Here is a 26,414-nt window from a genome sequence, read left to right as displayed (position 1 = left end):
AACATAAATACTGTAATTGCTTAAATTGATTTTTTAATTTTTTTGTAAATTTATGCACATGCAAATAGGCCTATTTCATTATAATTATATATTAGGCTTACATTTAAATTGAACCGAATAAATTAATATACTTTGAATTATTATTATTATTACGCTCAAGTTAGTCTAATTATTTCTTAGAATGGAATATTTAAATTACAAAGTATTGATTTTGTATGTAAAAAAAATAACTTTAATTCCTATATAAAGCGATGTCAAAAATAAAATTTTAGTGAATATAATCAAGAATGTTTAATTATATACTCGTGACATTATAGTGACGATGTGGAATGATTTGCAGAAATGCTTACATTAAACGAAGTAGAGATTTAATTTATTCTAAATTTAATCATTGTAACAAAATTAAAAGAATTCAAATAATTTGGCATGATGTAATAAACCAATCGAATTATTTTTAAATGCTGTGAAATTAGGTGTTTCTTTTTTTAATCGATATTTTTCTAACTATAGCCTATATTTTACATATTTAATAAGTTTCTGTATGTATTTCAGACGATAGTCTGCATAAAAGTTTTGATATCTCATAGTATTAAATGGTCTTACTTATTTTTATATTTATTTAAGTAATTTTATGTTGCCCAAATCCGTCTGTACTAAAGTTAAGCACGTAGCATATATGATTTTTTCAACTCGAATAAATGATAAAATTTAACAAAATTTTACCATAAAAAGTTTTAATATAATTAATGGCAGCCAATCGACGTCAAAAGTTTAATATATTATTAAATTTTACCTAGCATTTTACAATAGAAAGAAGTTTATTTTTTAACCTTTAATTGGTAATAACGAGCGTGCTTATTGGTGTATAGTTATTTGGGATAGTTAATATAAAACTAAAAATGTCAAATAATGTTGTTATAGATCTATCTTATAACCCGCTATTAATTTGGATTTTAATTAAAGATTTTCTAAGAATTTAATCTTGTAAAATTCTTGATGAACGTCAGAATTACTTTGGTGATTCCAAATTCTAGGCCTATAAACGACAGTTTATAATAATTATACGATATAATAACCTAAATATCTGAAATTATTTAGTATATATTTAATGAGAATCCTAAAATAATAGCCATCTACTCTTTATTAATTAATTTCAGAAAAAATCAAATCTGCAAGCTTCACAAAGGAAAAATTTTTAGAGAACCAGAAAAATTTTATATAAATTTAACACAAGAATGTTTATATGAATACGATTATTAAGAAGAAAAAGCAAAATTATTAGCATAATAATTACTTACACAGAAAGAGGAGGAGTTTGATTTATTTGCGATAATTCCTATTGGAGGTAAACATAGAAATGAAAATCAATAAGACAACACTCGACAAAATAATCTTCCATTTGGAAATTACGATTAGCATTTTTTGTCACAGAATGTCACATATTTGTCATTTGTCACTCGCAATTATTAGAATAGAAATATTTTACATTTATCATGTACTGTACGTATCGATCAAACTAAAAAAGGAAATGNGACTTTTTCTTTCCCTTCAATTATCAAATTTTAATTTTAATTGTAAAAAATTATTCGAAAATTTTTAAGTATAAGAATTTTAAATATAAACTTTTCTTATATTTTAGCATAATTTATACTAAAATATGCAATAACTTAGTTTCAATAATCGAAAATAAAACTGTCATCTGTAATTTTTTGTTAATTAAACTGGGATTCTTTCGAATTAAACTTCAATTACGAAAGTGTAAGATAGGAGACATATCGAAATTAATTGATGCGAGAAAAAATCTCTCCTATTCAGAAAAGTAATTACTGTAAATAGACAGTATCCTAAACACTTCATTCTCATCATGCGAAATGTTTCTTTTTCTCATTTGTTATTGAACTTGTTATTTCTGTATGAGTTTAGTACAATTAAAATTTCGAGAAGAAATAAATGTCACTAAATACGATACTTATTTCTTCAGATTAATTTTCCTAGTTTTATTTTCTATTTATAAACATGCTTTAGTGGATATTCCGTTTATCAGTTCATCGTCATGCCTTCTCTGTAATTATTTTAAACTTAATTAAAACTTTTATGTTTATTGTCGTGCATTTATTTGCATGCTGTTAGTTAAATTCATATAACAAAAATGTTATATTATTTTTTACAGTCAAATCTCCGAACAACGGCCACTGACGGAACGTAAAATGGCCGCCGTTCGGAGGTTATTTCGTATGCATTTCGAACAGAAACGCTCCAAAAAAAATGGCCGCCGTTTACAGGTGATTGTTATTGGAAGTTCGTCGGTATAAGTATAATTTAATATTTACTTCCTTAAAGTCGCATGCTTTAATGATTAAACATTAACTGATACTTTAACGTCTAAAAATTTGAAGATGTTTTTATGAGAAAAAATAGACAACGCTACACAAAATCCTATTGTGTATAAAGCCGTCTTAATTAGGTATTTACGATTGAATAAATGTTATTAAATTTACAGAATCGAGACACTTTATTAATTTAGTAGAACAGATTTTGATGTAAAATTTAATAGAAAGAAAAATTGATATTTCATAGTAACTCTCAACCGTTTGTATAGTTTATCATGTTGTGCAGAAAACTGAATTAAAGTTGTCTTATATATCAACAAAATAATTTGTTGTTCCATTGATAAAGCTTATACGGAGCAGAAATATAACAAGAAAATCATGTTATATATATTTTCCTACAACAGCTGCTTTCATTTTCCATATTTATCATCTCTATTATTATGTAAACATAATTATAAACGTATTGTTAACGTTTGCTTACTGAAAACGTAATGCAATTCTAATTTAATAATGCTACTAAAAAACGTATTAAACGTCAATATTTATTATTCACTCGAATAATTATCCACTTAAATAGAAGTCTCGTGACAATATTTATTTCGAATTTCCCTATTTTTATTTCTTATGAAGGTTAAATCCCGAGTTTAATTTCTATCGAAGAGATTCGGTGGGTCCCGAGTTCCAAATTTCTCCTTTACACGCTGCATCCGTTATATGAGTCATGCCCGCGTAACCGAACGTGACAGCTCGGTCACGAATTCACGTGCGCTAGAAAACATCACGATGGCGTTACCGATCACGAAAGATCACGTTATAAATTATATTGTGACGTAATAAAGGGTATCGAGTAACAAAGCAACACTGTGAGAAATTGCAGTATATAACAATATATTTACGGGTTGTTTCTTAGAAATGAAGCCTTCAAACTCGGATGAACGTCATTCCCCCCTTTTTTATTGGTGTATAATTTTGTAGAATATTGTTTAAACACGTTAACGTTTTGTTTAAATCTTGTTCGAGAATCGATATAATGCAATTTATCAATGTTAATAAGTATCCTGCCATTCGATAATATTATCCTTTCAGATTATGTAGACTTAGTAAGATAATCTGAGAATATAATAATTTTTGTTCGTGAAAGATTAAGTGAATTATAGATAAAATATCTTTGATGTGTAAATAACTTCGGCCATTTTACAAAGTAGGCTACGATTTTATTGATTTATTTCTTAATAATAGACTCTCGTTTACGTAATATAGAGACAGAAAAATAAAACTATTTTAAATGGATTTTTTTCACGAATTTTAATGAATAAAAACTGTTTTAGAATGATATACACTGTTGAAATATTCTATATAAATCGATTTTATATCACATATATTTATTTAATAGATGCTGCTATAAAAACATTTACTTTTTATCTCTAAATATGGAATATCAATTTACTAAAGTGATAATTACACGTCGACAATTGGAATTATGAAAGGTCGAATTTAAGATAATTGAAAATTGAAATTGAATTTAAACATTAAAATTCAAAATTTTTAGCAGATAAATTATTAAAAGAAAGGAACAAAAATTATTTTAAATGCAAATAAAGAGTTACATACAACAGTATAGTAGATGTGCTTCTCACTTGGTGTTTGTGTTTCCATCGTTTTATATTTAAATAATTTGATTGAAACAGAAATATCTTATATTTTCATACATTTAATTCTTTAAAAATTATCAAATACAATATAAACCGAGGCGATTAAATTTAAAATACTTTTTCATATTTAAAAGATGTTTAGTTGCTCCTGTGCGGAATTCTTTCAATAATTGTTAGAATTTTCTGTCTAATTTTTAAAAATTAATGAAACTTAAACATAATTGAGGGATTAAAATATTTGAAAAACAATCTGTAAATATTTTTTTGTGATGCGTTACGTTATCAAAGCGATTCAGATAGTAAATTCTTAATTTTCTTGAATATTATTGTAGAAAATGTCTGCCTAATCGATACATTTTATTACAATCCATATTCATTATCAAAACATTTTTATATTATTATTTGATCATTTTTTCCCTATCTTTATGAAATTTAATTAAAATCACTCTTTTTCAATGTGATGTAGAATTTTGGTCTCTCATTAACTTCAACAAAAATATATAATTAAGATCTATGAATTTATTTTTCTTGTATTTAATTATTATATTTTTATTAACGCTCGTTCTTAACGAATCGTAAAGTGGTTAATAATCTATATGCTAATAATAATAATTTAAAATAATCCCGAAAGTAAATAAATAAAATTTCTTTTAATATTGAGTATTACTTAAAAGCTGTTTTAAATATTTTTGTTTTGTTCATCAGAACAGACACACACACACACACACACGTCAAAAAAGCTTTTTATTTTTTATATTTGATTTTGTAGTATTTCACTCATTTTTATAATTCTTAAACCATTAAATTCGCATTATCTTAAATCAATATTTTTCATAAAAAAGTCCATTTATTAGAAATATCACATAATCTCTTTAGACATTACAATATTTTATATAATACGATCTCGAATTATCTAAATTATTTTTACTCTAAGTTTATTTTCGAGAGCTTTAATCCTCGTAAAATACTTTAAAAGTGTATTTCTATTATAGGATATTATTTAAATGTATTGCAGCCTAAAATTTAATTCTAATGGTAAAATTGAAAATATTTGTTAACTTTGTGATGAATAGCAAACAGGTATATAAGAAAATAGCACATATTCATAAAATTTTGCACCGTTTGAACACAATGAGAAAGTCAATATAGACTTGAAGACCACGCATCGTACAACAACCAGAACAAACCCATAAAAATATTAAATACTATGTACAGTTATTCAAATAATTGAAAATGTCATTTTTACTAAACGATTCTATAATTAGACGAGGGACTAAGTTCAAACCAGAACTATCTGCCCGTTAATGGAAAAAAATTAAGCCAGGGATAGCTCAGAAAACATGTAAAATCATCTACTTCAAGATTTTAATATAACTAATGTAATTTTTTTTACATGTAAAATTAGAAAGAAGAAATAAAATGTTTTTATGTTATAGATTTTATATAAATATCAATATCAAAAGTAATGTTTACAAAAAGTTTTCTTTATGAAATCTATTATAATAAATGTTTTGCTTGGTACAATAATAATTTAGGTACTGTATATTGTTATTATGTTTTCTTACAATTCTTACGCAAAATATTGCAAATAATAATGATATTTCCATTTATATTATTACAATATTATTATCTGTAGTTTGCATATAACAAAGTAGACTTGTAACATTCTTTAAATCATTTATAATTCTCGTGAATTTTTTTCCGATTTTAAGTCATATTGTCGACTAGATTTTTGTAATTTAGAATAACTGCAAATTAACTGTGTAAAAAATTTTGTAGTTAAAAATTTGGAGAGATATCGTCGATTTTAATGTTAAATTACGAACGTTATTATAGACATTTATTTTTAATCTTTTTAAGTAAGGAAGACGATAAAAAAAAAACTCAATAAAAACTAAAGAGTGTGATCCAATTAGTACGAATGCAGTTTTTATTTTTAACCAGGAAGTGATATTTGCTGTAGTTAAAATAAATTTTATCCCTAATGGTGCTTTGCAATGATATTTTTAACTAAATAAAATTATATTTTAATTGAAATAATATAAAATGTTTCATATAAAATATATTTAAAGCCTAAAATAAAACAATAGTTTTTAAAATAAATTTTAAACAGATCGATATCGAAACCACTTGTTGGGATGACGATGGAAATTCAGCTGTTCTTCGTATCAATTTGTCAACGCTTGTTTGACGTGCCACCTGTTATATAATTCACGTGACTATGAAGCAAATCTTTGAACGTATTATATAATTAAAAAAATCATTTAAATGATTTTTTAGGATAAATGCATGTGAATGAATGAAGCTTCTTCATAATATAAGTACATAGATCAAGAATCAATTATAAGTGAACAGTTATAAAATTATTCTGTATATGTTTATAACAAGGGTAAAAAAACTTTTGTTAGTTTTTAATTTCGAGTTATTACATTTCAGTTTTCGAGTTAACAAACTGAAGCATTATGGTAATTATTATAATAAAATGTCACAAAGAAGCTTAAAACAAAGTTAAACAGAGCAGATAATTGAAAATAGAAGATAATTAACTTAAACCTTGGTTAAATATGATTTATTATATTACCGTTTCGTTTCGTTTAGTTCTTTAATAGAACATGTTCATTATCAGAAGAGAATTTGATTAATGCTAATAAACTCGGTGTGAACGTCCTTTGTTTTTAATGTAATCACTAATGTGTAATGAAACCGAAACTTTATACTGTGCAACCGATTGTAAATTGTCTTTGCAGCGAATATCTTTGAGCATCGAGGTCACTTTCACTAACTGTGCCATCTGTCATTGTTAACACTTCTGTCAACCATAAGTTGTAGTTTGTCAACAGGATGGATTAAACACACTCCATATTTCATAATTGATTTATGGCTATCAACAATTTTTTCAATTATTTTCTTACTTGCGATCATTACTTGAAGCAATGATTATGTTAAAATATTAGTTCATGTAATTTAAAAAAAGAAATAAGCTACCATGCCAAGGTTTCTTTTTATCTTCGGAAATAAGACACAGCTTCAGCATATGTAGCTCCTATAATGCATCTGCATATATATCTTTTTTGTATTAAATAATAAATATTTATTTAACTCAGCTAAAATAAATTAAAAGACTAAATATTAGAAGAGGAAAACTAAACAATAATGTTATATTTCTGGTGTTAGAAGCAGTAATTCGATAACTTCAAAATTGCTCGCCCGCTGTAAATCTTCAGTAATGTAAAGGCTTCGGAAAGGAAATTGAAAATGAAATAAAACAAATTGTGAACTTTCAGCAAGATGAAACTTTTCTAAACTTTCAGTGCAAGCTGTAAAAGTATCCGAAAAAGAGCAATACTTTATTTTATATTCAAACAGTGGGGGCCGTTTTGTTAAATATCAAGGCATGGGCTAAAATTTGATTAGCCAATCATCTGATTTACTTATCAAGTTTCACTGAAGTCAGACGTCAAATATACGAAAGCAATAACTTAAAATTATTATATTTGGAGGCGAGGTGTGATGTAAACATATTGTGTTAGAAGTAACATAAGCTCGACTCGTTATTTTAAATATACAATCCTTTGTTTATAAGTATTTATATTTATGATTTTTTTATGTGATATTACATAAACATTATTTGTTGCAGGCTGCGGGTTGTGACGGCGTAGTGGGGTCAAACAAGAAACTCGATCAATGTGGCGTTTGTGGAGGTGATAATAGTACTTGCAGGATCGTATCTGGCTTATACACGAGACCCACTTTACCGATTGGCTATAATTTAATCGCTAAAATACCAGCGGGAGCATGCAATGTTAATATTACGGAGTTAAAGAAAAGCAATAATTATCTAGGTAGGAATTATAATTATGATTAATTCGTAGAAATAAAGATATTAAATAGCGAGTAGACATAAATTCACAATAGTTGGGAGATAAATCAATTTTTAAACGAGATATTTTAAAATACGTCACGACAGATGATTTCATTTCTAGGCGCTTTTTTATTCCATTTTTTCCACAATAAGTAAAGAAAGCCGGTAAAGTATTTTCGCCCGAGTTAAAGATAAAAGTTTTCAATTCGTTTTCAATATTTTAAAAATTACATTTGAAAATTGAATAATATAAAAGGAGAAGGAAAGTAAGAGACGGAGTTTTATTAAATCAATAAAAAGGATAATGGATTTCCGAACTCGGGTGTCAAATCGTGTTTATCGATGATTTGCACGCGCCACTCTCGGTGCACGAGCGCGGATAATCATTTGTAATCAGGATATTCTTTTAGTAATCGACGACATTTTATTTTATTTACAGCATTAAGGACACAAAGCGGGAAATACGTCATTAACGGCAACTGGGCCATTAATTGGTCGGGGACGTACGAAGCTGCATCTACACGTTTCGTTTATCGCCGACACGACGGTCCGAGCCGGAATGGAGAACAAATAGTTGCCAAAGGACCAACTTCAGAAACTGTCGACGTCTTGGTAAACGTTTTGCCTGTTTAAAATAATTGAAGTCTTCTCAAATGACATCCCCAATCAAATTTCTTAATCAGTAATGCCGTAATCTTAAGTAATTTCAAAATCGATTAAAAAATCTCCGGATTTTAATCGCTTTTCGAGTTGTTACAATTATTCGTTAGTCCATAACGCTCTAATTATAATAATCGTAGTAAAAATAAATACATATAAATGAAAAATACTCTTACTCTTAATTGAAACTTTCGCTGCTTTAAACTGTTCTAGTTTCGAGTATTGAAAATATTTGATTTAGCTGCGGGGGATATCGTGATGTGTTGTGTCACGCGAGACTCCAGGGATAAGTCTGTTCGACAGTTTTGCTAGAAGTCGAGGAAGAAATGATCCGCGCCATTTCTACCGGAAATGAAATCTGTTTCTTAACTTCGGGCAACGGTCTCGAGAGGAAATATATAGGAAGTGCGCTTTCCTCTATACTTCCAGAAAAGACTGTTTTAACGATTTATAAAACATGTCTAAAGAAAATCTGCTTATGAAATTACTTCGGCCCATTCTATAGAAATATGGGAAATGCTATTGTTTTAAATTATTTATATCAGTTGATAGAAATCTCAAAATACGAAAAAATTATGATATTGTCGCCGAACCCCCCTTTGTATTATTTAGAAAACTTGCAAATGATTTATAAACAGCTAGTGTTTTACTTTATTATTCGCAAACATTACTAGCTTCGTGGAACTAATTTTCATAAATTCCTTAGATATAACCGAGCATAACCAGTTTATGAACTGCTTATCTATTGCCTAATTAATGGACCGCCATTAAATAGCAACGTACTTGCAATATAGGTGAGGAATTCTCATTAAACTTTTACTACATTTCAATAATTGTAGTGTTTTCTCGGCTATTCAGCATATTTATCGAATATATTGATCTTATTTTACTACTGATTATGCTTGCAATAATATAATACGAACATACTGTTAGCAAATGTTTAGAATTTAGTATATGACCATAAATAATTTGTAATGGGAAAATGAAATGCTGTATATTATAATTATTCTAACATCTAATAAATCATACTAATGTACAGTTTAATAAATTTAAATCGTCGTTACTATCGTAGGAATAGATTTATGCTAATGAATAGACTTTATGCCACGATTATAAACATTCCATGAATATTGTCGACGATTTTATCGTATCCAAGTTATTAAAATTTTTAATTAAAACATCAGAGATTAACATTCAAATTGTTTCCGAAATAGTCTATTGGCCAATATTTACTTTTCTTAATTTTATTTATTCAATTTATATGTTAACGTAAAGAAATTCGGGCGTGTATTCAATCAAATTTTAATTTTCTTTGAAACTATTAAGTACTGTGGATGGGAAAAATTTAAATTATAAATTTAAGTGGAACTGCGTGACGGTGACGGCACTTGTAACATAACGAACAGATCTATTAATATGACACTTTAAACTTTCAAATCATTTTTAATGGCTATAATGTAAAGTCTGTACATCGATTTTTTGACTGTTTAATCAAATAATAAATATACTAAATAAAGTTTACTTGAAAAACCATGATTTCAGTTCGTGTCGGGCCCCGTCCCTCACCCGGCATGGGTGACAGAACGGAAGGAGTAAAAAATTAATACAAGAAAGCTATCAAATTGGAAGTTTTAGGAGTAATAATGTTATTAATATAAGGCAAATTCATCGGATAGTTTCTGTTTAATACAATAATTACTCATTTACATTTCAATTTTGCAATAATTTATTTAATAAACGATATTAAATAAGACTATTTTTTTCAAACTGTCGATACTATTTTATTTCCGAATTGCATTTTCTAATTATTTAGTTAAGAAAGAATTCAGAAAATGCGAACTTGCAAATTAATGAATTAAATATTCATTAGCAGAGTTCTTAACAATAAGTTAACAATAGTTCCAAAGCGGTACACTTTATAAGTTCTTTTTTTTTTTACTCGGTTTCTTTGTCTATGGTGCTTCGTTTTAAGAGTTATTCATCTCCCATACGGTTGATTGACTCATCGTTGATGATTTAGAATATAAATAATCAAGATTTTTCGAATACCTTCTACAGATATTAAGTTGTATTAGCGTAGTAAAGGAACTTGCTAAGCTTTGTAAAGCATTTAATGAATGCTAATCATTTTAATCACGGATAAAAACGGATTTCACTTTCCATTAATCGAACGTTCGCATCTAATGGATTTTTGTAATTATTTTGAAATTTTAGCAACATTTTAAAGCGTTTTTAAATTAAACTAATATATTCCTAGATAATTTATCAACAACCGAACCACGGAATTAAATACGAATATAGTTTGTCCGTGACATCAGCCGCAACTTCGAGATATCATAATTGGAATGGAGCAAAAACGCCATCTCTACCGTTGAAAGAAACGGACTCCGGATATAGTACTCCGACTCTTGTAAACCAACACGAAGAATCGAAGAAAGATAAAAGGAAACAACGGCATCGTAACAGAAATATTCAAAGAGTTTTGAATAGTGATAGAAATAACCAAACGAGTAGTGATAATTTAGGACAACGAGAGAGATCCAGATATCGTCAACGAGGTGAATACAGATGGAGAATCATGGGCTTCACAGAATGCACTACTACTTGCGGAGGTGGTAAGTTTATCTACATCTGACTTATACATTTACAAAGCATATTTGAATCAATATCTCATAAAAATGTAACATGTTCCGAATAAGATTTAAAAATAAAATTATTTTTTCTAATCGCACTGTATTGCTAGTATATCGAGTTTAGACAAGAAAAGACATTAAAAATTATAGATGCCAATAATTGTTTTTGAGTAAAAACCGTAATTATTTTAAATAATTTTATGAAATCGCAGGTGACATTTTCAAAATTACACCCGAAAAATATAACATAACATTGTGCTATGGCATTCGCATTCCGGATAATAACTTCGTGATAGGATGTCTCTCGCTGGACAGATGCCAGAACAATACTTCAACTTTAATAACAATGTATGGATTTTTGAAGAAATGCAAGGTATGAGAAACTTTACACAGAGGAGAGAAAAATTCTCACCTTTTCCAAGTTATTTTTTCACTTTTCACCGACTGTAGAATCATTCATAGTTAGCATCAAGAAACATCAAATTAATAAAATGTGATTTAAGAAAAATTAAGAAAATACGATGTATAAGAAAATAAAAATTTTCTTTTTAACGATTGCAATTATTAAAATTGTGATACTTTACACAAACAATTAAGCCGTTGAAATTTATTTTTCATAAACTTTTATGGTCTAGATAATACATAATTCGTATTTTATCACGTATATGCCCGGGTTTTATTTTAGTTACTAGCTAAATCTTGGCAATATTTTCGCTTAAATGGGTTATCTTCCTCGATCCAGTGGACGAGAAAACATCAAACCAATTTCTTTCACACACAAATGGGAAATTATTTTATATCTCCAGAAATTTAACGATTCTCTCTCGTATTTTTTTCTTTCTTTTTTATAACTTTATATCTCGAAAATAGGATTAAAGATTTTAATTAATAAAAGAAATATATTAAGAGAATTTTTAAGAAAATTAGCCACTTAAACAATGTTTATGATTTCATTTAACCGAGGATACTAATTAAGTGTAAGAATCGTTGAAAAGTATTTACTTTTTAGCTGTAATCTTAATTGTTATTTTATAAACGAATTCTATTAAGAAAGAAAAATTAATGTCTTAATCAAATATTAAATTTGAGAGGTTTTTTTAAACTTGAATATATATTCTTTTTTAAACTTAGGAATTCAGAAAGCGCTTGTCGTTTGCGTGAAAAGAAAATTACTTTCTGTAGTCGAAGATAAAAAGTGTGATGGGATGATCAAACCCGCAGTCCAGACAGTGCGATGTAATTCCAGACCCTGTCCTGCCAGGTGATCAATTTTATTTTCAACCTTATATTTTGAATAAATTAATAATAAAAAAAATTACGTAAAATTTGATCAATTGTCGTCAATGTGCAAGCGTAGAAAATACTTTTACATTTAAAATTTCATTTGAATTTCTGCGAATAAAAGAATTATGAACCATCACTTAAATTTTACATATTTATTTATTTAGAACCCGTAGAAATAAGTTATATCCGCCATATTTCTTCTTCAAAGGGAAATTTATTTCGGCGTAACATTTCTAAAAATAAAGCTATAATTGTAAATTTTTAATCTTTAGCTGACAATTATAAATCTGAACAAAAAGGCATTCTGTGTGGTAGAAATTATAGTTATTGAGAAAATCACAATAGTTTCTCGGCTGTTATTCGATAAAACTTCACCAAAAGATTGCTAATCTGATCTGCTTTTTTGTTCAAGTCATCAATATTATCTTATGGCTATCGTGAAATGAATTTCATTCTTCATTTCTCTTTTTCCTTCTTCAATATGTCCATTGTATTATTACAATCTATTCCCCAAATGCTATGAAATGAAAAGCTGGACGATAGACGGCTTCTGCAGCTGCTAATACTTATAAGTTATTGACATCTCATAAGTTTAATAACCTTTTCTAGGTTACTTATTTTAACTTATTTAAATTTATTGCTTTAACTTATTTCGTTTGTTAATGGCAAAATTTTCAAAATTTTGATTTCAAGTAGGATGGTAAAGATTGTATAAACTTCGACTTTATTTAGCTAAATTAATGATTTTTAAGTTATCCAATTATTTGGAAATTATTTACTGTGGTAGCATCACTTATTTGTTCAGTTTCAGCATTTAAATACCAGAATTTTGCTAAATTAGTTAATTATTTTTCGACGTTTCGGTTTAAGTACGCAATATTAAATTCTGAATTTAACGGGCATTCAAGAGTTTTTTGTGATAGAAAAAATTGCGAGTAGAGTAGGAGCTTATGTTGTATGACGTTAGATATCGTTCTTTGATTTTACTTACGAAATGCTAAATATATGAAGATAAAGCGTATGTCTCCATGTACAAATTCGTATCTTTATTGCTGACTTATAAAGATAAAAATCACTTACTGATATTGATTGGTTGTTGGGTTTAATGACGGGTCAACAGCTGTGACTATTTGTGCCAATAATAAAGATTGATCATCTCCATCACAAAATAAACTATCTAATTTAGAGCGATTTTGTCAGAGGTTATCTCGAGGTGATGGCACGATACCAAAAGCCACATCAAACTCCGGCACTTCGTGGAAACTTGGTAAATTTTGCTACTATATTTGTGGACAGATTTCCTAAAAGTGATCAGATAACGCCAGCAGAAGATAAGAAAAAACAATTACCAATTTATATCGCGTAGGAAAAGTTTCTTCACGATTCTTCCGAGCCTTAATTAATGAGTAAAATACAAGAACATAATTGAACAATATTATATGTAACTACAATTTCGTATATCTTGACACGAATCTTCTGTTTCTATTTACGTTTAACTTAACGAATTAAATTATAATATTAACCAAAGTAAAATAAAGTTAATGCATGTTAATATTTCCAACCAAGATAAAGAATTTAAATTGAAAATAATTAAATCTCCCATTCAGATGGACGGCGGATGCATGGTCATCGTGCAGCACCAGTTGTGGCGAAGGCATTCAAACACGGATCGTAACTTGCAAGCAGGATCTCTCACCGAGATTGCAGATAAAAGTAGACGAAAGCGATTGTCTCGCCTCGGAAAAACCGCAATCTTCGCAACCCTGTAATTTAAATCCTTGTAATCAATGGACAGTTGGAGACTGGACTCAGGTTGATGGTCTCTCGAGTTAATTCGCATGTATATTGAGCGTTTTAGCGAAAACTTTTTGAAAACATTTATTTTCAAAGAAGAAAATTTGGTTTTATTTTTAGTGTTCTGTCGATTGCGGAAGAGGAATAAAGAAAAGAGATGTTAAATGTATTTCCAGCCACGGTTCCACCTTACCAGATTCCGAATGTAGCATTCGTAAGCCCGAAGTAGAAGAAACTTGCGAAATGAAAAAATGTATCAGCAACACGTGGTTCTTTTCAGAATGGTCCAAAACGGTTTGTTTCAATTTTTCCTTCCTATTTTTGATATTTGAAATTTGTTCTCACTTCTCAGAAGTAAATCACTTACAGAGTGATTATAATTAAAGTTCCGAACATTGCTCTTCAATCATTTAATAGAAAATGTGCAATACAATTTTAATTTTTAAATATAAATGATAATGATTGATACCAAAATCTTTTCCTATTTACGACTTTATCCAAAGTAAAAATAATAATTTTAATTTTAGTGTTCTGTGGAATGTGGAACAGGAGTTCAGACAAGAATTGTGATGTGTCCTACTCTAAATTCGACAAAAAATATTGAATGCCATCCCAAGTCTAAACCTCCTTCGGAAAAATCTTGTACTAAAATATGTGGTGCAAAATGGTTCACAGGACCGTGGAGTCAGGTATTATCATAAATACAGTGCATTTTATATCTTGTAATTTAAATTTTTGCCGGATTCATTGTTTACACTTTAACTGCGAAATAATAATAATAAATTTCTTAAATTTTGAAAGCATTGCAATTAAATTAAACAAAAATCTGAAAAAATAATACTGGAAAATAATTAGATATTCATTCGTAGAATCTAATTAACCTAGCCTATGTTTTATTACGAGTCGAGTCAAGTCTGGAGATCCAAGATGTAGTAATATTGTTGTTCATTTTAGTTTAACCGCACGAATGCTTACTACTTATCTTCTGATTTTGATTTTGGGGAAATATATTCACAATACACGACATTCTCATTAGAATTGCGTGACGTTATAATGGCTAACATTATTTTCTGACTTAATAGGATCTTTAGCATAATTTTTAAATAACTATTCTCTGTCATTACGCTCTCTTGAACTTACAAAAAAGAAAGAACATGTTACTATAAACATCTCTCAAGAAATGATTGTGTTTTTATAAGAAAAACAACTATGAAAAAAAAACTAAAATATACTTCGGTACTAACCTCGAAAGAAAATCTTTCTTGTGAAGAAATAGAATAAAATATTAAATATTTACGCTTACTTTTCTATGAAAATATAAGCTTCTTAAAACATTTATAAATTTATTTTTAATAAAATATGTTGTTTATGTGTAGTGTTCCGGAAAATGTGGACACGGAATAGAGACGAGAGACGTCGTATGTTTGCTTCACGTAAATGGCCAATGGAAAGAAACATACGAAAAGGATTGTCACGGTAAAAAAAAGCCACCCAAAGAACAATCTTGTCATCTTAAGCCCTGTGGACCACAATGGTTTACCAACGAATGGTCGCAAGTAAATAGTCATTAATATTTCGTTTTATTAACTCGTTAAATATTAAATTACTAAATAAATAATTTGTATTAATTTTTACAGAAGTTTTTTTTTAACATTTTTTGTGTGCAGGCTACTTCCAATTAAGAAACAGTTCTAAAAAAATTCAGTCTACACGATTTTAATTAGAATTTAATTCCAATTAATTTTTAAACTGTAAAAGATTAAAAAGATGAAATGAACAGACCTATCGACTATTTATCTCGAAATTCTAATTTCATTCTAATTTATGTTATTATTATTCATATATTATAAATAAAAACATTCAAAACATTTTAACTTTATCCTATTTAAAAATTCAAAAACTCGTAACAGTAGAAGGCAGTCTTATGAAATTTTGTCAGTTCACACGATCCAAAGATGTGGCTAAAGAAAAAAATTGTAACTTTCGCCCCTCTTCTTTGTTCACTCCATCAACCACACCTGCCTCCAACATTTCTCACAAATTTGGCCAAAGAACGAAACAAAGGCGAACAATCTTTTTCTTCTTCCACGTGGCACATGTTGTAATCGTAATGATCGAACTACAAATCTCTATAAAACTTTTACAATTTGTACCAATCTGTACCAATTTAATCTGTACCAATTCACAAATTTTATTGTATATCAGTCAAGTTTACGTTCTTAAAATCTCTATTTAAATAAAATAATATACATAAATTTTATATTTATTTCCAAGCTTATGTGCTTTCTTTAGTAACCTACATTTCGATTTTTCTTTGTTTCAGTGCTCGAAAACATGTGGAAGAGGGATACAAACTCGAGAAGTGATATGTTCGGATTCGACACATCGAGAAAATGATCGATGCAATCTTCAGGAAAAACCGCAAAGTACACAATCTTGCAACAACGAAATATGTTCAAAGAAAGGTAAAAAAAATAAAGCACATTTTAAGTTTTTATTGCCCTAAAGATTTTAATTTAAATCGAATGTTACGCACTGTACAATATATCTAATTATATTTCTTTATTATAGATTCAGATTGTATCGATAAATATCTTAATTGCCAGCTAGTAGTAAGGGCCAGACTGTGCAGCTATTCTTATTACAGACAACTGTGTTGTGAATCTTGCAGGGAAGTAACGTAGTGCCATGTAAATAACTCTTCTTTTAAAAATTATGTAGATATCCGTCGAATATTTAGGTGCCAAAAAGAGACATTTTGATATATCGGTCAAAAAAAAATATGTCGTGAAAAATAAATATAAATAAACATTGTCTTCGGAAGAGCAGTTACGATAGAATGTGCTTCGATCTTACTTAATATCCCTCATATTTCTTAAAAATAGGACTTTACAAATGTTAGCAATGGACATTTTATTGTTATCACCAATCTTTAAATTATTTAATCTTGATTTACATTTTTTAATTAATAAATTTTTAATACGAAACGCTTATAATTGTTATAATAAGCGGTCTTATTCCAGCATTAATGGAGCATAATCATTTGAAAAATTGATAGTGACTTTAAATAATTCTGATATAAAAAAAAGAAAAAAATTAATCAAAAAATGTTTAAATCTCCCAAAATTTCCCTACCTCTTTAAAATTTTAATTACAGTTAAGATGAAGAAACGTAGTTATTCGTATGAAATATGTGGATATTTTTTATTTAAATGTTAAATGTGTTTAAAATTAAAATATTAATTTAAATCTATTTAAAATCCAATAATTAATCGATATAAACTGTCTCGAGTACTTACTTATTCATGATTCCACATTTGTTAGATGTATTAAATGTATTATATTTGTGTATGTATTGAAAGTAAAAAGAATCATTTACAAAATTCATGTTTAAATTTAATTATTAACGCGCGGTCGAAAATCAAATCAAAGAATCTATTGAAAAAATTAGAATTTTCATTGACTGAAGGCACGTTTTAATTCTAATTCTTGAACGTTATTTATTATTAAATAAATATATTCAAAATTCGAATTTTATACAATTCGAGAGAATTAATATTTGAATCCAAAATCTATTTATTAAGTTGGAAAATGAATAAACCATTCTTGTTATAGATAAATTGCGATGTTTATTCGAGAGTTTTACTACAAGTTAAAAGTTTCCTAAATAAAATTTATGTAATAACGCAGTAAATTTGTGTTTAGTGAAATAAAGATCTAACTAAACTAATATTATTATTAGTGGGTATATGAAATCTTGTGTACATTAAAAAATGTATAATCTTAAGTATCAAAAACGATATGAATTGTATACATGTGAGGTATTTAGGAAATGAGCACTCATTAACGCCTGGAGCTGAACACGTGAGACGAAAGTAACCGAAGTTGTAACCGAACTTTAGAAAATAAGTTGTTGTTGCAAGTCGACAGAACTGAAACCAATAGGCTATATTAATAAAGAAGCAATCCTTAGAATTGAAAGAAACGATGGAATCTGCACCAAATATTAGACCAAAAATGTCTTTCGAGGAGTGAAAAAGCAAGAATTACAATACTCAGAATACGCGTTTATAAAAATTTTTTAATTGTGGAAGGAATTACTCGTAAGACGTAGCTTAGTTGGTTAGTAACGTCGACGACAGATCCGTTAATCAATTGCATGGATCGCAAGTACAATGCGACACTAGACATAAACGAAGACTAGGCACGACAGCCCAACTAACGGAACAACAGATAATTTCTTTGTCGATACGCGGGTTGCCGAAAAAACTTTCAAACTTTTTCATGACTGTCGAACTAACTTCATAGAGCCAATTTTACAAGATCGTGAAAACCGCGGAAGAATTTGTCAAAAACAAAAATACACGGAGACATCGCAAAGAAAGTATGGGATATGACAATAAACATCATTGTAGCACAGAATATAGCAGTTATATTCTTATATAACTCGTAAATCAGTCTACGTAAATGTTAATGAAGAATTGCCTGAAAATTTACAACAGTTGGCAGGTATTACTTTAACCCGATCTAAATACTGCGTTTTAAAGCAGAAAATCCTCAACGCCGCCGCTTTGATAACAGCGCAAATTTGTCTTTTCTAAATGCTGATAAACAATTTACATTAAAACAATCCATCTTTAAACATAAGACAGCGAGCTTAAAAATTACAGTTAACAATATCTTATTATATTGAGGTTGGGTGAAAGCCAACCTAACTGTAGATGATATAATGTATAGATGAATTATTAGTTATGAAAGGAAGTAAATACTCATTGAAGTTTTTAATCAGATCCAAACCCACCAGAAATCTTAATTCGTCTACAGAATATCAGTTATTCCAAGGTTTATATGTTGAGGATGAAGAAATAAGCCAGGAAATGTATACAATTTTACAGTAAAAATCTAAAACCAGTAATAAAGTTTGGGGAGACTGGAGGAATCGCGGATATAAGACTTTTTTTAGTCTGTATCACGAGACCAGTTTGAGAAAACTTAGCCAACAGATTTATTTGGGTATCAATTCATATAAAAAGGAAGAGAACGTTAAAAAAATTGAATCCGTTTTTCCTCTAAAACTAGATAACTGTGCAGTGTTCAGTATTCTTGTGGCGTAAAGACAGGACAGCTAGAAAGTGATTAAAACGAAAATTAAGAGATGAAATATAATTTATAATTTATTATATTTCATCTCTTTTTCATCAGATTTTACACATATTCATTAGAAATTGAAATATAATAAATCCACGAATTTATAAAAATAAGAAATTAACATTTCAGATATTAAAATCACTACAGTTTTTGCTGTAGACCTACATGGGAAACCTAAAATTGTTAAGTATTATGAAGAAAATCGACTAAATAAAACGAACCCCGAGGGAATTCTGGACACTATAAGTTATGTCCACGATTATCCCAAATCACCATGTTTGATTATAACCAGCTTTGAAGGAAGACGTGCTACCGTATGGATATATGGCAAAACACATGATTATCCACATTTATAAATATATTCAAAAACATAAGTGTTTATCACAAATATCGCATTAACTGAAAGAGTAAAATCTTTCAAAAACAACAAGTTTTCATCTGCAGGAAACAGACAAAAACGTGTGAACATAACAGCATATGTCTTTATTACGTGGCTGATAGAAACTTTTTACATTTTAAAATATTTCTTTTAATCTTTCCCGTGTCCGGATTTCCCCTTTCCCCTATATATGAAACAAATAAACGAGGAAAGAGTTTAGAAGTAGATCCTAGAAATAAAGATCTGAAGAAGGAAGTCTCCGAAAACATCAACAGAATAAGGACTATTTTAAATAAATGCAAAAAAACACGTTTTTTTAAAGATAAATACGGTATCTATTGCATAGCTTTGGAACAATTAACATTGAGTTAAACAACAACGTTTCCATAAAACCGCACCGATGCACCAAAAACGTTACCTTAAACACCAAAAATTAATATTTCTATTTCTTCATCCAAAACAAATTTATAGCAAAGTCCACCTCACCTTACTGATTTCCCTTAACGTTAGTGGATAAAAAAGGATAAAAGAGGAAAAAATCAGACTGTGCATTGACTACAGAAAATGAAGCGAGATAGTAGTACCAGATAATCGCTCCTTTCCCCCAAATGGAGGATATAGTAGATAAACTTTGCGACTCCGAGTTTTTTGCCACGTTGGACATAAATTCGGGTTTCTGGCACGTGAAAGTGAATAAAAGAAATATCCACAAAAAGCGTTTGTCACTGACAGGTCATTATGAGTAGGTCGTACCATTCGGATTTAGAAATGAACCTGCAATTATCCAGAGAATAATACACGTACTTCTAAGAAAATATAACTTAAACGGATTTGCACATAACTATCTTGATGACATCTTGATATTTCGGCAACATTTGAAGATTAAATCACTTAACAGGTTCTTCAGTTTCTTATAAAGAAGAACGTAAAATTAAAACTAACAAGATGTAGATTCGCAGAAAAAAGAAAACAGTTCAATCCTAATACATTCTTTATAAAAATCGAATTATGCCCCTCTCCAACAACACGAAAGCTGTGAAAAAATTTCCTCAACCAACAAAAAGACGGTTAACAGCTTCTGGGAAAAGGAGCCTATTACCGAAAGTTTATATCGAACGCAACGAAGGTATTATGCCCTTTGCGCGGTCTTCTCAAAAGAATAGAGTTTAAGTGGCTTGAAAAGTGCCAGAAGTCTTTTGAAAATGTGAAAAATATTGTAAATACTAAACTGATTCTATGCATTTTCAATACAGACGAAGAATATGCACTATAATATAAACCTATACAGGAACTCAAAGCAATACTAAAACAAAACAGGAAGCATATAAAACTATATCCTGTGCATGCTTTCTAGGAAATTATTACTGTACCAAACTAATTATGCAATAACAGAACTGGAATGCCTAATACAATTGTTAAAGCACCACTATCTTCCTGCACGGAACAAAATTTAAGAGGATTATTGATCACAATGCCTGGAGATGACTCAAATCAGTTAAAAAGAAAAAAAAATTAACACCGGATCGTTTAAGTGTTCCAAGGGTCGCGCTTAGTATAATTTCAACATAAAATATAATCTTAGAAAAAATAAACGAAAAAAGAAGACTGCTTGCCATGCGAATCTAATGACGTGGTAAACATTTAAAAATTGTACATTTACTCACCAAAAAATGAATTCAGGCACTAGAAGGAAAGGGTTCAATCACGAAGAAATGCATAACGGAAAAATATTTAATGGAAAGACTAACGACAGGTCACACAAAATAATGTTTCTGAAAAACTTGGAATAAATGTCATTTAGAGTTTACTAATCAGGAGTTAAAAATATACCCTCTTCACCCTCTTCTTGTGACTTCTAGTCTGTCGACTAAAAATATAGTACAGTTAGTAGGCTGTAAGGCTGTTCAATTCGTCAATCTAATAAAGTAGGCCACATGAAAAAAAAAAAAAAACATGTCAGTTAGCTGGCAGTTAACATTACTGGGCCTGGCAGGGAAACCTTTTGGCACAAAGTAATAGTAATAGGAAGCAACACAATTGGAGGATTTAAAGAATATGATTCTCACAAACCGCATATTAGTATTTCAATCGAACTTTTCATCAGACATGTCTGGGAATTGTGCTTACGAACTCAGAGTGCAAAAGATTTTATAAACCTAATCCAAAAAATAGGATTGTACGATCAATAGGACGTGATAATGCAACTGGTATGCAATCGGCCAAGAAAAGGGATGCCACCCGGATGGACACTCTACGGAAAACCGGTCCCGAATTAGGTGATAAGCACTCGAAGTGTAGACTACTTTCTTACAGAATTTTTCAAGACCGCGCATGTCTTTGAAGAATTCAGAAGAGTAGAGATTTCAAGAAACAGCAAGAAAAACGCTCTCGAAAGGACTATAAAATCTCACTTCGAAAATAAAGGTATTATGACAATAAATATCCCCCCCCCGCATTTCTCTTTCGGAAAAGAGAGTTCGTGTGGCTAGAAAACAAAAACAGTATTACGTTCAGGAAGCTCGACCCAACCAACTCTTATCGGACTTACGAAATAAAACGAAAACTATCTGAAGTATCCTATGAAATTAGTACACCAATCGAAAGATAAAAGTATAGACATTTATCACGTATCCAAAGAAAATATTACCCCTAACTGCTCTTTATAAAATGGAAGGATGTACGGTGTTTATGAAGTAAGCAGTAGTTACACTCGAAATCCTGCGGGGAGAAGCTGAGTGCGTGAGAACAGAAGACAAAGGCAAAGAAAGGGCAGTGGAAGGAGAGAGGCAGAGATTAAAGGATGCATTTAGGACTGTTGTAACCGAAGTTTAGAAAATAAAAAGTATATGTGTAACAACGAATTTAACTACAGTTTTATCACCAGAGATTATTTTAATACTTGTATCACATTATAATAATAAATTTCATGCAAAGATTTTTATAAATTCTACAAAAATTTTATATCGTTTAAAAAATTTAGGACTAGTGGTAAAAGCATTTACGCGCAGTTTTGGAGGATTCAAATTCGAGTGTAGGTTGCACGCAAGGCGGATTAGCCCCAATCTTCGCTATCATATCTTTATTGTATGCCCGATCGAATCCACGATGAGAAAGAAAATAAAGGAGGACATTTAAAATATACATATGTTACAATATAAATCTTATATTGAAATGCAAAGCGATGAAACACATTACTACATATAATGAATAAGAAATGGTTAAGTTAATTCCAAACATTATGAAAATATGAATAGGCCTACATTTTAAATGACTAAACAATGTAAAGTAAGGAGCAACAATGATAAGGTAGCGTTTCGAGAGGAATAGTTTACATAAAAGCATTTTAAGCGACTAAATCGATCGGAATTTTAAAGAAACAAGAAATTATTTACATTTTTCTCAATTAGGAAACAGTAAATCTGCATTTAATAACGTCTGGAAGATCGCTTCAGGATTTTCAAAACGATAGTAAATGCCAATTTGTGTACTGATGTAATATCAGTTTGGAAATCGTAACTACACCAATAGGTCAAGTACGCTTCTATTCCAAAACGATAATATCCACGGCATACATTATGATAATTATAACGAAACCCTTTGATCGACGAAAGATAATTACCGTCTAATTATTATTATTAAATTAATTAATGCTTATGTCGTATAATATCAAATGGTAACTAATCCTTTCACTAATATAGTTTAAGCAAACTTAAATGTAAATTAACCTTGGCACTTGGTTTTACCAAGTTCAGCCGTATTAGATNTGTATCAGCAACACGTGGTTCTTTTCAGAATGGTCCAAAACGGTTTGTTTCAATTTTTCCTTCCTATTTTTGATATTTGAAATTTGTTCTCACTTCTCAGAAGTAAATCACTTACAGAGTGATTATAATTAAAGTTCCGAACATTGCTCTTCAATCATTTAATAGAAAATGTGCAATACAATTTTAATTTTTAAATATAAATGATAATGATTGATACCAAAATCTTTTCCTATTTACGACTTTATCCAAAGTAAAAATAATAATTTTAATTTTAGTGTTCTGTGGAATGTGGAACAGGAGTTCAGACAAGAATTGTGATGTGTCCTACTCTAAATTCGACAAAAAATATTGAATGCCATCCCAAATCTAAACCTCCTTCGGAAAAATCTTGTACTAAAATATGTGGTGCAAAATGGTTCACAGGACCGTGGAGTCAGGTATTATCATAAATACAGTGCATTTTATATCTTGTAATTTAAATTTTTGCCGGATTCATTGTTTACACTTTAACTGCGAAATAATAATAATAAATTTCTTAAATTTTGAAAGCATTGCAATTAAATTAAACAAAAATCTGAAAAAATAACACTGGAAAATAATTAGATATTCATTCGTAGAATCTAATTAACCTAGCCTATGTTTTATTACGAGTCGAGTCAAGTCTGGAGATCCAAGATGTAGTAATATTGTTGTTCATTTTAGTTTAACCGCACGAATGCTTACTACTTATCTTCTGATTTTGATTTTGGGGAAATATATTCACAATACACGACATTCTCATTAGAATTGCGTGACGTTATAATGGCTAACATTATTTTCTGACTTAATAGGATCTTTAGCATAATTTTTAAATAACTATTCTCTGTCATTACGCTCTCTTGAACTTACAAAAAAGAAAGAACATGTTACTATAAACATCTCTCAAGAAATGATTGTGTTTTTATAAGAAAAACAACTATGAAAAAAAAACTAAAATATACTTCGGTACTAACCTCGAAAGAAAATCTTTCTTGTGAAGAAATAGAATAAAATATTAAATATTTACGCTTACTTTTCTATGAAAATATAAGCTTCTTAAAACATTTATAAATTTATTTTTAATAAAATATGTTGTTTATGTGTAGTGTTCCGGAAAATGTGGACACGGAATAGAGACGAGAGACGTCGTATGTTTGCTTCACGTAAATGGCCAATGGAAAGAAACATACGAAAAGGATTGTCACGGTAAAAAAAAGCCACCCAAAGAACAATCTTGTCATCTTAAGCCCTGTGGACCACAATGGTTTACCAACGAATGGTCGCAAGTAAATAGTCATTAATATTTCGTTTTATTAACTCGTTAAATATTAAATTACTAAATAAATAATTTGTATTAATTTTTACAGAAGTTTTTTTTTAACATTTTTTGTGTGCAGGCTACTTCCAATTAAGAAACAGTTCTAAAAAAATTCAGTCTACACGATTTTAATTAGAATTTAATTCCAATTAATTTTTAAACTGTAAAAGATTAAAAAGATGAAATGAACAGACCTATCGACTATTTATCTCGAAATTCTAATTTCATTCTAATTTATGTTATTATTATTCATATATTATAAATAAAAACATTCAAAACATTTTAACTTTATCCTATTTAAAAATTCAAAAACTCGTAACAGTAGAAGGCAGTCTTATGAAATTTTGTCAGTTCACACGATCCAAAGATGTGGCTAAAGAAAAAAATTGTAACTTTCGCCCCTCTTCTTTGTTCACTCCATCAACCACACCTGCCTCCAACATTTCTCACAAATTTGGCCAAAGAACGAAACAAAGGCGAACAATCTTTTTCTTCTTCCACGTGGCACATGTTGTAATCGTAATGATCGAACTACAAATCTCTATAAAACTTTTACAATTTGTACCAATCTGTACCAATTTAATCTGTACCAATTCACAAATTTTATTGTATATCAGTCAAGTTTACGTTCTTAAAATCTCTATTTAAATAAAATAATATACATAAATTTTATATTTATTTCCAAGCTTATGTGCTTTCTTTAGTAACCTACATTTCGATTTTTCTTTGTTTCAGTGCTCGAAAACATGTGGAAGAGGGATACAAACTCGAGAAGTGATATGTTCGGATTCGACACATCGAGAAAATGATCGATGCAATCTTCAGGAAAAACCGCAAAGTACACAATCTTGCAACAACGAAATATGTTCAAAGAAAGGTAAAAAAAATAAAGCACATTTTAAGTTTTTATTGCCCTAAAGATTTTAATTTAAATCGAATGTTACGCACTGTACAATATATCTAATTATATTTCTTTATTATAGATTCAGATTGTATCGATAAATATCTTAATTGCCAGCTAGTAGTAAGGGCCAGACTGTGCAGCTATTCTTATTACAGACAACTGTGTTGTGAATCTTGCAGGGAAGTAACGTAGTGCCATGTAAATAACTCTTCTTTTAAAAATTATGTAGATATCCGTCGAATATTTAGGTGCCAAAAAGAGACATTTTGATATATCGGTCAAAAAAAAATATGTCGTGAAAAATAAATATAAATAAACATTGTCTTCGGAAGAGCAGTTACGATAGAATGTGCTTCGATCTTACTTAATATCCCTCATATTTCTTAAAAATAGGACTTTACAAATGTTAGCAATGGACATTTTATTGTTATCACCAATCTTTAAATTATTTAATCTTGATTTACATTTTTTAANTCATATACTAAGAGACATAAAAATCGCAAGCCTATAATTAAATAATGTTTACTTAAAAGTTACCCATCTGATCTTTCCTCGAATTTGATTTACACAGGGTAACCATAAACTGCATTCCCTTATGCTGTGGTTAGGTTATTTGTCGTATCTTTATTTTATTACTTTAAAATTGTTATTTAAATAGCTCGTATATA

General features: G+C 29.2%; 1 protein-coding gene across 1 annotated transcript in view; it reads left to right on the top strand.

Moving 5' to 3' along the window:
- LOC111636455 (thrombospondin type-1 domain-containing protein 4-like) overlaps window positions 1-26,207 on the top strand; it is a 100,108-nt gene extending 73,901 nt beyond the window's left edge. The window contains exons 5-19 of the mRNA XM_023381704.1: window positions 7,620-7,824; window positions 8,284-8,456; window positions 10,762-11,119; window positions 12,269-12,398; window positions 14,029-14,233; window positions 14,336-14,509; window positions 14,743-14,904; window positions 15,592-15,771; window positions 16,539-16,680; window positions 23,150-23,210; window positions 23,515-23,548; window positions 23,782-23,943; window positions 24,631-24,810; window positions 25,578-25,719; window positions 25,826-26,207. Coding sequence (XP_023237472.1) covers window positions 7,620-7,824; window positions 8,284-8,456; window positions 10,762-11,119; window positions 12,269-12,398; window positions 14,029-14,233; window positions 14,336-14,509; window positions 14,743-14,904; window positions 15,592-15,771; window positions 16,539-16,680; window positions 23,150-23,210; window positions 23,515-23,548; window positions 23,782-23,943; window positions 24,631-24,810; window positions 25,578-25,719; window positions 25,826-25,938 — 2,421 coding nt within the window. The 3' untranslated portion in view covers window positions 25,939-26,207. The remainder of the gene's footprint in view (window positions 1-7,619; window positions 7,825-8,283; window positions 8,457-10,761; window positions 11,120-12,268; window positions 12,399-14,028; window positions 14,234-14,335; window positions 14,510-14,742; window positions 14,905-15,591; window positions 15,772-16,538; window positions 16,681-23,149; window positions 23,211-23,514; window positions 23,549-23,781; window positions 23,944-24,630; window positions 24,811-25,577; window positions 25,720-25,825) is intronic.
- Window positions 26,208-26,414: the final 207 nt, after the last annotated feature.

This window comes from Centruroides sculpturatus, unplaced genomic scaffold (genome assembly GCF_000671375.1).
Source record: "Centruroides sculpturatus isolate CEXI.00-Female unplaced genomic scaffold, Cexi_2.0 scaffold1048, whole genome shotgun sequence".
Taxonomy (NCBI): Eukaryota; Metazoa; Arthropoda; class Arachnida; order Scorpiones; family Buthidae; genus Centruroides; species Centruroides sculpturatus.
Note: the sequence above shows the minus strand (reverse complement) of the source record. Positions and strands in the feature narration are given on the sequence as shown.